Source organism: Salvelinus sp. IW2-2015, unplaced genomic scaffold (assembly GCF_002910315.2).
Source record: "Salvelinus sp. IW2-2015 unplaced genomic scaffold, ASM291031v2 Un_scaffold495, whole genome shotgun sequence".
Lineage (NCBI taxonomy): Eukaryota > Metazoa > Chordata > Actinopteri > Salmoniformes > Salmonidae > Salvelinus > Salvelinus sp. IW2-2015.
Genome location: NW_019942562.1, coordinates 296405 through 311635, shown reverse-complemented (window position 1 = coordinate 311635; position 15231 = coordinate 296405). Strand labels below are relative to the sequence as shown.

Sequence of the window (15231 nt, the reverse complement as noted above, 5' to 3'; positions counted from 1 at the left end):
TTAAGCTACATACACTCCTACATCCATCATTCATAATAGGACCTGTATATAGAGTATCTACACTGAGTGTACAAAACATTAGGAACACCTACTCTTTCAATGACAGACTGACCAGGTGAATCCAGGTAAATGCTCTAATCCCTTATTGATGTCACCTGTGAAGTTCACTTTAATCAGTGTAGATAAAGGGGAGGACACAGGTTAATGAAGGATTTTTAAGCCGAGAGTCAACTGAGACAGATTGTGTGTAAGCCATGTAGAGGGTGAATGGGCAAGACAAAATATTGAAGTGCCTTTGAATGGGGTATGGTAGTAGGTGCCAGGCGCACTGGTTTGAGTCTGTCAAGAACTGCAACGCTGCTGAGTTTTTCACACTCAACAGTTTTCCGTGTGTTCAAGAATGGTCCACCACCCAAAGGATATCCAGCCGTGGGAAGCGTTGGAGTCAACATGGGCCAAAATTCCTGTTGAACGCTTTCGACACCTTGTAGAGTCCATGCCCCCGACGAACTGATGCTCTTCTGAGGGCACAAGGGGTGCAACTCAATATTAGGAAGGTGTTTCTAATGTTTTGTACACTCTGTGTATTTTCTGGGTCTATTTGGCACACTCCTAAAACGTATAGCCTACGTTTATGATATAGGCACGTTTATGATATAGGCCTATAAACACAGAGATATGCACATAAGGGATTAAGGACAACCCATTAATGAGAATTTACCAGAAACCCTGTACGTTTTCTTAGCCAAAATGTAAGGGGATTCTGATTAGTCAGCATGCTGCACACAACGGACACAAAAAGGGGACTCAACAGATAGCGTCTCCATTGTGTGGCCGCTGAAACCCGAAACTGACCCTACGGCGGCTCCGCTCCGGGCTGTAAAGGGCGTGTGGGGCATAAATTAATAAAAAAGTGAGTGATCCACACAGAGACACCGCAAAGTCGCTCTATCAGGTTGGTGCCCGTAATAGCGACCTAGGAGATGGCTATGCTATTTTTGGGACTGGAGAGTCCATTGGCAATTCACGCTATTACGTTCATGTAGTGGAGGAGGTGACAAGTCCTAGAACAAAATGACAGCTAGCCGGTCACATCACATTTGGCAACTTATCATATTACAGTACAAGCAACCGGACACATACCGGTATTAGGGCCTTTGTAGGCCGCGTGTCTCCATGGCTGACTTAGTCCATGAAGGTGGAACCATATAAATKATTTAGACAGAATTCCGTATCAGATGTCTCCGTATAAATTACAGGAAAATACAACTATCCGTCTTAGACCAGTTGTTGTGTAAAGCAGGAGAGGCTCATAATTGTATATATTCAGTCATGAAAAACTGATTGAAATACAGAGGTCTGCTCCATGATTTCCGACCGAGATAAAATTCACCAGTTTAAGTCTTATTATCATTGTCATTATTATTAGGCCTATCGTTAGGCTATGTTTTATTACAAGCCCTTCAAGACCCAAAAGTAGACTTTCATCTGACCTCAGGGCACTCCGGTACTAAAATATACAATTTAACCTATTCATATGATATATAACCTCACGCTTAAGCATTACATTTTTTTTTTCTGAATATATGATCTTGAATGGACAGTGTAAAGCGTGCGCAATTGCTTCGGCCGCGTCTTTACGCACCCACAGATCTTCCATGCAAGTCACATATAAAGGTTATCATAAACAGCCTAAGAACCATCAACACTCGGTTGAATTCACTCCTAAACGCGTTTTACCACAGTTCAGTCATCAGTATCCTCATATGACACATCAGGGGACCAGAAAACTGTAAATTGCTGTCCCGACCCATTGTCCTATATGCCTACATAGGCTAATGGTCTTGGTATAGCAGCGTCCTGTGTTTGATAGTCCAGAACAAAACTAAACACGACGGTACTGCATTATTCTATAAAGAAACTCAATCTAATTGGCATCTTGAGGCCCAGAGATTACACCTGTCTGCATTGGTCACGCCGCACTGCTGCTGCCACTAAAACACATGCGTCCCTGGGCTGGCCACTGATCCTCTCCGGGCGTAATGGGCCGGCTCAGGCCGACCACCTGCTGGAAGGTATCCCTTGGGACAGGGAGAGAACCAATATGTTCATTTTTAAGTCCTACCTTTATGGAGTATAATTGGCTATTGTCTGTGAGACTGTGGGTTAATGCCAAAAATGTACCCAACAATCCACCAGCTATACAGTTGGTGTAAGACCAGGTCATTTTAGGGTTATGRAAAAAAAATGATGACCATAACCGTCATGTTGGTTAAATATGTGGTAATATAGCCTATTCTTCCTCATCACATTGCAGGAATGGATCTTTTTCATTATGCGCGCTTCCCAGCTGTTTGCTGGAGCGTGTAGCGGAGCATGTGGGCGGGCAGCAATGCACGCGCTGTACCGCCCTTCTGCTTGGAACGGGGTGGAGTTATGGGCAGCGCTTTTAGGAATGGGTCCGAAACATATTTAGTTAGTCAAGACAGTTACGGAGAAGAGTTGAAAACACCTGGCGATCTCTTGGACAATCCGCTCCATATCTCATTTAAGTGTCGAAAGATAATCTACCTCGAATCTTGATTTTTGTTGAGTTTTGTGTTATTTCTCTGAAGCCTCTCCAGTTGTAAATCTCATATTGTCCATTTTTATAGAAATACTTTTAAATATCGTAACTAGGTGATAAGGAAACATTGCACTATATTTTGGATTGTTTCTATTCTACTATTTTGCACTAAAATATTGGTGAAGATGCACACCACGCAGAAGGACACGACCTACACGAAGATTTTTGTCGGGGGTCTTCCGTATCACACCACGGATTCCAGTCTCAGGAAATATTTTGAAGTGTTCGGAGAAATTGAAGAGGCTGTCGTGATTACCGATCGACAGACCGGCAAATCCAGGGGGTATGGATTTGTAAGTATCAATATAGTATTTATTTGTCATAACTTTAAACAGGGACCTCACTTGCACTGTGTCAAATGCCTGCAATCTTTCAAATGGCAGCAAATCACATGTCATCGTTAAAGTGGGTGTTGGTTAGGCTAGTGTATTTCATAATATTTAATGGACATTGAAAAGTGTAAGTGTTTTATTGTTCATAAGTAGGCCTGTATTTTCAGTTTGGAGCGTTCTATCATTGAAAATAACCGACAGGCTACATTACAACTTGTTGCGCCTTGGCATGTTCAGAATATGACTCTTGGGAAGATGATGTGCATGACGTCATCATTATGTCAACGATAAGAGCATTGATGAGAGACAGATAGGCTACTATACAACTGTTTTAGGGCCATGTTCCCCCCCTCCTTGATGCCATTTAGTTTGAAACACATCTATGTGAAAAAGGATCCTGTAGTATCTGAGTTGAAAAGTTTTCCTTGGGTTTCTGGGTCAACTTATTTGAGCAAGACCTACCGCAGCCCCAAAAGCTCTTACATAGAGTAATTACTCTCAAATAGCATTCTTATAGTCATCAGCTCAGAAGCAGTTAAGATCTTAATAAAGTAAGCTTGTCCTCAGCCAAGTACAGTGAAAAACTATGTACTGACATCAAGAGGTTAAATTATTTTGAGTAAATAAGTATCTGTGGATACAGAAGTCTTCTATCCAGTTTCTCTTCTGGAAAACAAAGAAAGAACTCAGCAGGGCCTAAGATCTCAACTTACTATAAAGAATGACGGTTACCTATATTTTATAAATATTGAGTGACAGTCGGGCCCAAATGTAATGTCCATATTTTCTCAAATGTTTGCCCCTTTAGCTAATGAATATGAACATTGGTGAATACTGATAGTTTTGATCATACTTTAACCATCCTCACACTTCTTCTTCACCACCTTAACCTGCTTCTTTCCTATGCACTCTCCCTCTCTGTGTGTCCATACAGGTGACGATGGCTGACCGCTCAGCTGCAGACAGGGCCTGTAAAGATCCGAACCCCATCATTGACGGCAGGAAAGCCAATGTCAACCTGGCGTACCTGGGGGCCAAGCCACGGGTGATGCAGCCAGGTAAAAAATACACACACACACACACACGCACACACACACACACACACACACACACACACACACACACACACACACACACACACACACACACACACACACACACACACACACACACACACACACACACACACACACACACACACAGTACTTTTTCAGCCACCTGTCCAGTATCTTAATGTTCTGAGAACATTAAGGGTGTGTCCTAAAGAACATGCATCATGTCTCATCTTATAGCTTTGCATTTCTTTTTCATATTGTCCACATGTTTTCCACACAAATCATGTCTGGTTCAGAATACCATCAGGATGAGCTAAATGTTTCTTTTAATCCTTCTGTCGCATAAATATGGAAAATGAATGTGTTCATTCAATACATGATTCAGGATGTTATTAAAATAACTTGTGTCTAGAATGTTCTGAATACCTGCATCCCAAATGGCACCCTTTTTCTCTATATGGGGCACTTCTATTGGTCCTGGTCAAAATTAGTGCACTAAAACATAGTGCACTAAATGGGCAATAGGGTGCCATTTGGGACACACACAATGACATGAGTAAGATCATCAATTCATTTTGACCATTCCACATCTCCATTCAGGTTTCACCTTTGGTGTTCCACAAATTCATCCCGCCTTTATCCAAAGGCCTTATGGGTAAGTACTGCAGCAACTTTGTGTTGAGGGGATGGTTGGGTGTTGATGAGAATACATTTACAAATTCCCTCATCATCATTGAGCTACTGTATATGAAACCTCACTGGTGTAACTACACAAYATCTAAAGACCCAATGTTCCTCATTTGGCTAAAGTCTAGCGTTGTTAGACATGTTCATACAATGACATGTATGTTTATATAATCTGTTTATTTAATTATTTTGTGCTTACTCTGATTTTTCTCCATACTTGCATGATAATTATGTTGAAACAAAACATTTCACAAATCCTCTTTCTTTTTATCACTGACTACAGTTGACCAAAATATACATTTAAGGTTTGTGTGAGTGAAAGAGAAAGTGTGTGTTCATAGTATGAGTGTGTGTGCGCGTGTGCATGTGTGTGTTTGTGTTATTTGTTGAGTACAACTGATGGAAAGTTACAGCCTCAATGACTCAATGTTATCTATCTCTCTGGTCTGACAGGCTCGATATGGGTTAAGATAACTGGTGGTTTCAGGATTAGTGCTGTGGGCATGTCACAGATCAGACCAGGGGAATTACCTGTAATCTCAAACACACACAAACAAGCTCAAATGGTGATTATAGATGCATGTATGTTGATTTAAAATTTTGGTTTGAGTTTAAATTTGTTATTTTGAATAGCAATTAGAGCTTTGTGTGCTGTTTTACTGTTATGAAGTGGTGTTGATAGCTAAACCGTGTGTTTTCTATTTAATGAAAAAAACATATGAATTGAACATTTTGGGGGGTGTTCTTTTCCATTTTTCTGGAAGAATGTGGACTTTAGTAGGGAGAGTAAAGTTAAAAATTTTTTTTTTTTTTTTTTACATTTCTTTATTTGATTTGATGCTTTCGTGCTGTAGCTTGTGGTTGACCTTTTCTTTGGTAACAGGATGTTCTTTATATGTTTTTGGATGTCTTGTTGGAGTGAGTGACGATTTGCGGTGTGATTTAAAAAAAAATTACTTCCCACCGCTCACCCCTACTCACAACTGACCCCACCAAAACCCATCAACTCATTGCTTGCATGTGTCTTTTTTAATAATTCTAGCAATAACACCTAAACTCTCAAACTCTGTCTCTCTGTCTCTCTGTCTTTCTCTCTCATTCTCGTATTCACTCTCTGTCTCTCTCTCTCTCTGTCTTTCTCCTTCTCGTATTCACTCTTATTCTCGTATTCTCTCTCTCTCTCTTTCTTTTCTCTCTTTTTCTCTCTCATTCTCATATTCTCTCTCTCGCTCTCTCTGTCTTTCTCATTCTCGTATTCACTCTCTCTCCCTCTTGCTCTCTCTCTCGCAGTCTCTCTCTATCCCTCTCTCTCACTCTCTCATTATTTCTCTCTCCCTCCCTCCATCTATCTATCCCTATATGGTATACTTCAGGCCCTTACGACTCTCAGGAGAGCTGCTGTGTCTCATTCAGAGATAATGATGTCTGTTCACAGGAAAGTAATCTTTGGAAAAATGACTATCAAGGCACATGGGATGAGTACATATACAGTGCCTTCGGAAAGTATTCATACCCCTTGACTTTTTCCACATTTTGTTAGGTTACAGCCTTATTATAAAACTGATTAAATTTCCTCATCAATCTACACACAATACCCCATAATGACAAAGCAAAAACAGGTTTTTACAAATTTTTTCAAATGTATATTGCAATATATACTGCAATATAGACTATTTATATATATATATACAAAATAATAATAATATCACATTTACATATGTATTCAGACCCTTTATTCAGTACTTTGTTGAAGTACCTTTGGCAGAGATTACAGCCTTGAGTCTTCTTGGGTAACATGTTACAAGCTTGGCACACCTGTATTTTGGGAGTTTCTCCAATTCTTCTCTGTAGATCCTCTCAAGCTCTGTCAGGTTGGATGGGGAGCGTTGCAGCACAGCTATTTTCAGGTCTCTCCAGAGATATTTTGATGGGGTTCAAGTCCGGGCTCTGGCTGGGCTACTCAAGGACATTCAGAGACATGTCCCGAAGCCACTCCTGCGTTGTCTTGGCTGTGTGCTTAGGGTCATTGTCCTGTTGGAAGGTGAACCTTCGCCCCAGTCTGAGGTCCTGAGCGCTCTGGAGCAGGTTTTCATCAAGGATCTCTCTGTACTTTGCTCTGTTCATCTTTGCCTCGATCCTGACTAGTCTCCCAGTCCCTACCACTGAAAAACATCCCCACAGCATGATGCTATCACCACCATGCTTCACTGTAGGGAATGTGCCAGGTTTCCTCCAGGTGTGATGCTTGGCATTCAGGCCAAAGAGTTAAAACTTGGTTTCATCAGACCAGAGAATCTTGTTACTCATGGTCTGAGAGTCTTTAGGTGCCTTTTGGCAAACTCSAAGTGGGCCGTCAGTTGCATTTTACTGAGGAGTGGCTTCCGTCTGGCCACTCTACCATAAAGGCCTGATTGGTGGAGTGTTGCAGAGATGGTTGTCCTTCTGGAAGGTTCTCCCATCTCCACAGAGGAACTCTAGAGCTCTGTCAGAGTGACCATCARGTTCTTGKTCACCTCCCTGACCAAGGCTCTTCTGCCCCAATTGCTCAGTTTGGCCGGGTGGCCAGTTCTAGRAAGAGTCTTGGTGGTTCCAAACTTTTTCAATTTAAGAACGATGGAGGCCACTGTGTTCTTGGGAACCTTCAAAGCTGCAGACATTTTTTGGTACCCTTCCCCAGATCTGTGCCTCGACACAATCCTGTCTCAGAGCTCTACGGACAATTCCTTCGACCTCGTGGCTTGATTTTTGCTCTGACATGCACTGTCAACTGTGGGACCTTATATAGACAGGTGTGTGCCTTTCCAATCAAGTTGTAGAAACATCTCAAGGATGATCAATGGGAACAGGATGCACCTGAGCTCAATTTCGAGTCTCATAGCAAAGAGCCTGAATAGTTATGTAAATGAGGTGTTTCTGTTTTTATTTTTAATACATTTGCAAACATTTCTAAAAACCTATTTTTGCTTTGTCGTTATGGGGTTTTGTGTGTAGATTGCTGGGGGAAAAAAATATTTTATCCATTTTAGAATAAGACTGTAACGTAACAAAATGTGGAAAAAGTCAAGGGGTCTGAAGTCGTTCCGAAGGCACTGTATCTCCACACTGAAGGATATATTTTTACTAGTTTAGTTGATGCAAAACACCTTACTATCATGTGTGTTTGTGTAAGTATGTGTGTGTCCTGTTGTGTGTAGTAGTCCAGTGCAGTGGTAGAGCAGTGCCCCAGAGTTTCTACTGTGACACAAACAAATGTCTGGATGCCACAGCCTCTGAACAAGCTTTCGTCACATGGGCTGCAGCGTTAAGGAAAACAAGCTTCTCCATTGTGCCACACAAAGGCTGGAGTGCTGACGCCGCAGTCGTATGAAGTGTGCGCTGGGGAGCAGGGGGCTAGGGCTCTCTCTGTCATGTCAAAATCGTCCGCYCTTTAAAAACAGCCCAACAGATGCTGGCTAGAGGCCCCAGGGAGGTTTAAAGTGCCACAGGCATACATAGATACAGCTGTGGTAGGTCAACCACATCCATACATTATAGCCCAAGGCCAGAGACATAGGGTGTGTCATAAATGCTACCCTATTCCCTATATAGAGCGCTACTTTTGACCAGTGCCCTGATGAAACAGTGCACTATGAAGAATAGGGTGCCATATTGGACACAGCCATAGAAACAGCTGTGGGAGGGCAGCAACCAGCTCCTTGGCTATCACCACACTATACCATGTAGCAGCACCAACCCGGTCCATAGTTGTTATTATAGCACCATGCCACCCCTCTACGCTTCTCACATTTAGTTAAGGCCTGGCTCCTCAGCTAGCAGAACGGTTTTAATGGGGCGGAGAACAACAGGTGAACAACCCCCCCCCCCATCGACAATGTCACTCACATGGCATGTGATGGGAACAGACCTTTATTTAGCCTTGAACTTTACGAACCACTGGTTGGCAGGACTGCAACGGTCCAAACACAGGAAGATAATATATTTACACAGAGCATTGAGAAACATAGTAACCCTAGTATTTTTTTTTACCTCACTTGTATCCATAGGGAAAAGAGGTCATTTTAATGGGAGTCAGAGGGTAGACAGTGCTTTCCATGATCAACAGTGATACAGAAATGATTTGGTGTGTGTGTTTGAGTGTTAGGTGACACAGCATTTGCCAACATAGAAGAGGTTTATGCTGTTGGAGATGGAGAAACAGGTTGTGGTAGTCTAATGTTAAATGGGAGAGATAAATAGTAGGATGGATGGAGGGAGAGAGAGAGAGGATGGGATAGATGGAAAGAGAAAGTGAATAAAGGTAGGGTGGGATTTAATCCCAGATTACTTCTAGGGATGGGAACATTCCACAGTAAAATGTATGTAGGATGATAGACAAGCAGAAAATAGCTRGGGCCCAGCCTCCAGTCTCTCCTGTCAATCATAAATGAGGCCAGGCAACAAAGAGCATGTCTGAGACCAGATCCACATTACAGGAAAGGCTTCCTGCAGTTACATGACTACTTATGGAAACGTACTTGTTTGTACCTTGCCTATACTGGACTATGTTATATTTCTAAAAAACAAACAGGGATGATTCKCTCTTGGGCAGAATGGTCACTTCTAACAGGCCAATTTAGGCTTACGAGCATGGGCCATTTTAGTGTCTGTGTCTTCTTCAAACTTTGTATGTGCCCAAATTGCACCATATTCCCTATGTATTACACTACTATTGGGCCCTGGTCAAAAGTAGTGCACTTTAATGGGAATATCGTGCCATTTGGGATGCAAGCTTTATATCCATCACCAGCATGTTTCACCACCATTGAAACATGCAAGTTGAATGCTGTTGAATGCTCATTCTCTACAATTGCGAATGTGCTACTACAGAACACCTTAGTGTGTGTTGTAGCTCTGCATAACATGTAGGGTGTCCACCCTTTCTGCACAGAGTGGGTGAAAACCCGCTTTGGTGATGAAATTTCACCCCTTATGTTATAAAATACATTTTACCCAGACAAATATGATTATTCATGGTCTGAATCGTTCAGTCTTTATCTAACATTTCATAGGATTTAACATGTTGTGGCGTGTCTGCAAAGTTGTTTCCGGTGTTCGCAAAAAGCAGAATTAGCATGACACGAGCTAAATGAAATGTAAAAGTCTGAAAATAAAACGCTTGCGGTACGCTCAGTGCTCCGTTAACATTTCACAGAGATACGCTTGTTTTTGTGAGAAATCGGCGAAAAATAACAGCAATTTCGCATTATAATGAGAAGTTTATACTAAAAGATTAAAATATTACGTAATGTCTCAAAATCAATATCTATCTTACCTCTATATTGTTTTATGCCCTGCCGATTCGATAATCAATCAAATTCAATCAAATTTGATTTATAAAACCCTTTTTACATCAGCCGATGTCATAAAGTGCTATACAGAAACCCAGCCTAAAACCCCAAACAGCAAGCAATGCAGATGTAGAAGCACGGTGGCTAGGAAAAACTCCCTAGAAACGCAGGAACCTAGGAAGAAACCTAGAGAGGAACCAGGCTCTGAGGGGTGGCCAGTCCTCTTCTGGCTGTGCCGGGTGGAGATTATAACAGAACATGGCCAAGATGTTCAAACGTTCATAGATGACCAGCAGGGTAAAATAATAATAATCACAGTGGTTGTAGAGGGTGCAACAGTTCAGCACCTCAGGAGTCAATGTCAGTTGGCTTTTCAAAGCCGAGCATTCAGAAGTTAGACAGCAGGTGCGGTGGAGAGAGAGTCGAAAACAGCAGGTACGGGACAAGGTAGCACCTCCGGTGAACAGGTCAGGGTTCCATAGCCGCAGCCAGAACAGTCGAAACTGGAGCAGCAGCACGACCAGGTAAACTGGGGACAGCAAGGAGTCATCAGGCCAGGTAGTCCTGAGGCATGGTCCTTGGGCTCAGGTCCTCCGGGAGAAAAGAGAGGGAGCATTCTTAAATTCACACAGGACACTGGATAAGACATGAGAAATACTCCAGATATAACAGACTGACCCTAGCCCCCCCGACGCATAAACTATTGCAGCATAAATACTGGAGGCTGAGACAGGAGGGGTTGAGTTCAACGGGAAAGTGAGCATGTCAGGTAGCCTTCATTCTTGCACAGCATCCAGCCTAGCTGAGGCGAAAACATCTTCCTTATTTGTTACCACTTAGTATCTCTGGCATCCATTGATTTACTCAACATCATTTTGGCCATCCTACAATGGTTAAACCTCTAACTTTTGAACGGATTGTGATAGAGACATGAGGTTTGGACCATTGGTTTTCTTAGAGGATTATCTACACAATACGTAACACATTGGTCAAAATATGCCTTTTTGATTTGATAGCCTATAACATGTTTCATATGGGGTGTGAAAGAGCTTATTTTTGTGTAAGTTTTCTCCATACTGTAAAATATAATAGTGTCGAAAATAGCATTATGAAATACCTGTTTGACCCCGCGGGAGAACATGACTGGGTAGCACCCTATTCCCTATATAGTGCACTACTTTTAACCAGAACCCTATGGGAATGCATCCCATGTCTTAATATAGCTATTAATGGGGAGGCACAACAATATCTACTTAACTCCGGAGGCCAAGGGTGTTAGTTGAGGAATTTACCAAAGTGTCTGAATGTGTTTAAATTCTTCTCTCTGCGATTTAGAATGGGTAGGGCAGTCTGGGCGTTTGTGTTGTTTTGCGGTGGACACCGCATTTTATATTTTGTTGTGTCCCCATCCTTTGCGTGCCTGTTTGTGTGTGAGAGTTTTTATTTGTAATCGCCCTTGTGTCTTGTGTTGGTGTGACGTTTGGTTGTGGTCTGTGTACTCCACTGTGTGTGGTGTTGTTGGGTTGTTGTGTTGTGCGTCGTCCAGCCTGTGTGTGTGTGTGTGTGTGTGTGTGTGTGTGTGTGTGTGTGTGGTGTGTGTGTGTGTGTGTGGTGGTGTGTGTGTGTGTGTGTGTGTGTGTGTGTGTGCGTGACTCCAGCCTGTGTTGTGACTGTAAACACTGTGCTGAGACAGAAGCGTGCTTAGCAGGCCAGGCCGAGGCATCTGCCAAGGATGTGATGTCATAGGAGCGCCTCTAACCTCTGACCCCGTTTAGTGTGTATTTCCTTTTTTTTCTTTCAGTTTGTGGTTGTGCTGTGTTGGTGATCCATGTGGACTGTGTTGAACATTTCTTTTTTTTGACGCCTGTGTTTGTAGACTTGCTGTTGTTTTTCCTGCTTCCTCTTTGGGGCTAGTGTTTTGAGATGTGATTCGTTGGGTAATGGAGTCCTGACAATAGGGTTGCCACGATAGATCTTGTCTTTCATTCTCTTTTTCTCCTCCTTCGATCCAGATTCCAAACTGATGACTGTAAAAAAGCTTAATCTCGCCATCTTGTTTCTTATTGGCTTAATTGTATGTCAGTATATTTTTGGTCCAATCAAATGTTAGATTGTTTCTCAAAGATTTAATGAGCGTGTTGATGACATCTCACATCATGCACAGCATTCCAGACTGTCAAAAATCCACACCAGACCAGATCTCATCTAAATCAACATTCCCAATTGATAAAATGGTGATAAGCCTAATAAAGTGATTTATGTCACTCATTATGTCATAAACTGATTGTGACTCATTCTTTGAATCATGAATCATGAACTTGACTCCAGTTTAGTTTTGTTTAGTATTTTGAGGAATTTGATTCTTGATTTCCCGTCCAGGTCCAACAACTTGAGTTTCCTCCACCAAACAATAGTATAACTTTCCCCATCATCATGCTAGCTGATAGTGCGAGAGAGAGCCTAGCGAGCCTCACGGTCAGGATATGTCATGAAAGGCAGAATGTGCTCATTGTTCCTGATTGCTTATTTAATCAAAAGGTCCTCTGAGTGCAGCTAGCCTAGCGCCCCGCCCGGGGCTCTTTGTCTAAGCACAGAGGGGGAAACAGCAGCAGTGTACTTTTTCAAAGCTGTCCAGCTGTCAAATGACAGTGACATTTTCACAATTCCCCTCTCATCTCATAGACCCTCCCTCCTCTTTACCCTATCCCCTCCTCCCCCCTCCCCTCTTTACCCTATATCCCCACCCTCCCACCCTCTGACCTCCTTACTCTATCCCCTCCTAAATAGGAATGGCATCAGGGTCAAATTGACATGACAAACCATGTTCTCTTCTCTCTCCATCGACCAAACTCAATCCTGTAAAGTCAGCAAAGCTTAGTGTACATGGATTGTCTCTCCAAGATGGCGTCAATGCTACCAAACACTTCCTTTGCCTAAATCTCTTATAACATGTGATAGGCAGGCAGGGTCATTGAAAACCCAAAATGTCTTCATATCCCTTATCAGAGAACACAACCCCTCTGAGCTTTGAACACCTCACCATTTTTCCACAGAGAGATCTTTATTTTGGCAACCCTATATCTCTATTAGCTACTAGCAGGTGTCTCCGTGGTGTTATTGACTGGTGTTTTGATGTATTGTGGGGCGCTTGGCCGCAGTGTGGTTGGGTTGGCTGTGGTTGGTTCTGCTGTCAGGCTGGGGGGTTGCTGCTGTCTGTCGGTGGCTGTGCAAGGCCAGGTCTGGGATCTCTACCTCTAACTCCCTGTCTGTCTGTTTCTGTCCTGCAGGATCCCTGCTCACTATGTGTACCCTCAGGCCTTCATGCAGCCAAGCACCATGGTCATCCCTCACAGCATGCAGTCGCCCGCCGCCACGGCCTCCGCCGCCTCCTCCCCGTACCTCGACTACACAGGAGCAGCCTACGCTCAGTACTCCGCCGCCGCGGCTAGCGCTGCTGCCGCCGCAGCCTACGAGCAGTATCCCTACGCCGCCTCCCCTGCGGCGGCCGGGTACCTAACCGCAGCCGGTTATGGCTATGTTCAGCAGCCCCTGGCTACGGCCGCACCGGGTTCAGCCGTCGCTGCAGCCGCAGCCTTCGGTCAGTACCAGCCGCAGCAGCTGCAAGCTGACCGCATGCAATAGCAGCCACTGCAGCCATTGGACACAACGGGATGGGAGGCCCGCGGCCAGCCTCGGCTGATTGGCTGTGAAGAGAAGAGAACGATGAAGAGGAAGAGAGAGGGGCTGTGTTGTTAAGTGACAGAGTCGGTAAGAGGGTGATGATGATGATGATGGTGAGGTGGGAACTCCATACAGTAGCTTTCCAACTTGCTGTGTTTAAACCAAAAAAGAAAAACTTTATAAATTCACAAAACAAAGTAAGGAAAGTGGATTTATCCTTATGATTATTATTGTTGTTATTAATATAATTACTACTATAATTATAATTGTAGTAGAGTATTTATTTCTAGAGGAGAAATGCAACAACTAATCACAGTGGTTGTAGCTTGGTGTAAAACATGACTTTATGTTCCATTGCTGTCATTAACATAGGAGAGAGAGAGCGTTCTCTTTATGGGACACTTAGACGTGTCCCGAAGTGCCCTTGCAACCTATATTTACTATCACATTTCGAGGGCTCTTGCCTTCTGTCTTTTCAAGTGCATTGAAGTAAATTTTCTGATAATCAGGGAAATGTATCAGTTTCCAGTGTGTTAGTAAAGACAACCTCTGCATGTCAGGGAGTAGTTGAAATAACTGTGGAGAAAAGGAGAAGATTTGTAGCTTGTGTCACACGTTAAGAACTACCTTTTTAACTTCCTGATGCTGAATGTCCCTTTTTTGACTCTGAATCTTGACCTCTTGACCTATGCAAAGCAAACAGTTCACCAGGAGACAAAAAAACTGCAGGAATAACCGAAAATGCCGTCAACTCTTCAAAGGGCATGACAAACAATATGAAGGCAAATCACAGACAGAGAAGGAAAAGGATGTTTTCAGACAATGAGCAGCACCAAATCAGTTAGTCTCAAACACATACGCATGGCTGCATGCAAACACACGCACACACACACACACACACACACACACACACACACACACACACACACATGCATACACAGTTGCCTACATAGTGGTAAAGGACAATGGGCCCAGTCGTGCTCTCTGGCTCTGTGCAATGAGATCTAGTCAGAGAGAAAGAGAGAGGGAGGGAAAGGGAGAGAGAGAGGGAGCAGCTGGGGAGGGGGCTGGCGCAGTTCGCCCAGCGCCACACAGACGGATCACTCTGGAAATAACGCATCACTTGTCCTCATTTGTTGAGCTGTCACATTTTAATCCCGGGGCCCATTTGGGAACTGTCTCTCCTCTGTCCTGCCTGCCTGCCTGGCCCTGTCAGCACTTCCACCTCTGTCCTCTATCCTCTGTCCTCTGTCCTAGAGCCGACCGGCTGGGCTGGTGTCAGGTACACACACACTTCCCTCCTACGCTAACCCTCACCAATTCCCTGGCCCTGTACCCACTCCTCACAGCCTAACCACCCCCTGGCCCTGTACCCACTCCTCACAGCCTAACCAACCCCCTGGCCCTGTACCCACTCCTCACAGCCTCACCAACCCCCTGGCCTTGTACCCACTCCTCACAGCCTCACCAACCCCCTGGCCCTGTACCCACTCCTCACAGCCTCACCAACCCCCTGGCCCTGT

General features: G+C 43.7%; 1 protein-coding gene across 1 annotated transcript; it reads left to right on the top strand.

Moving 5' to 3' along the window:
* The first annotated feature begins 2439 nt into the window (after positions 1-2439).
* On the top strand, positions 2440-14639 carry rbm24a (RNA binding motif protein 24a). The gene is made up of 4 exons (XM_024135548.2): positions 2440-2919; positions 3893-4016; positions 4614-4668; positions 13315-14639. Exons 1-4 carry the CDS (start codon positions 2752-2754, stop codon positions 13667-13669), a joined length of 702 nt encoding a protein of 233 aa, XP_023991316.1. The 5' UTR covers positions 2440-2751; the 3' UTR covers positions 13670-14639.
* Positions 14640-15231: the final 592 nt, after the last annotated feature.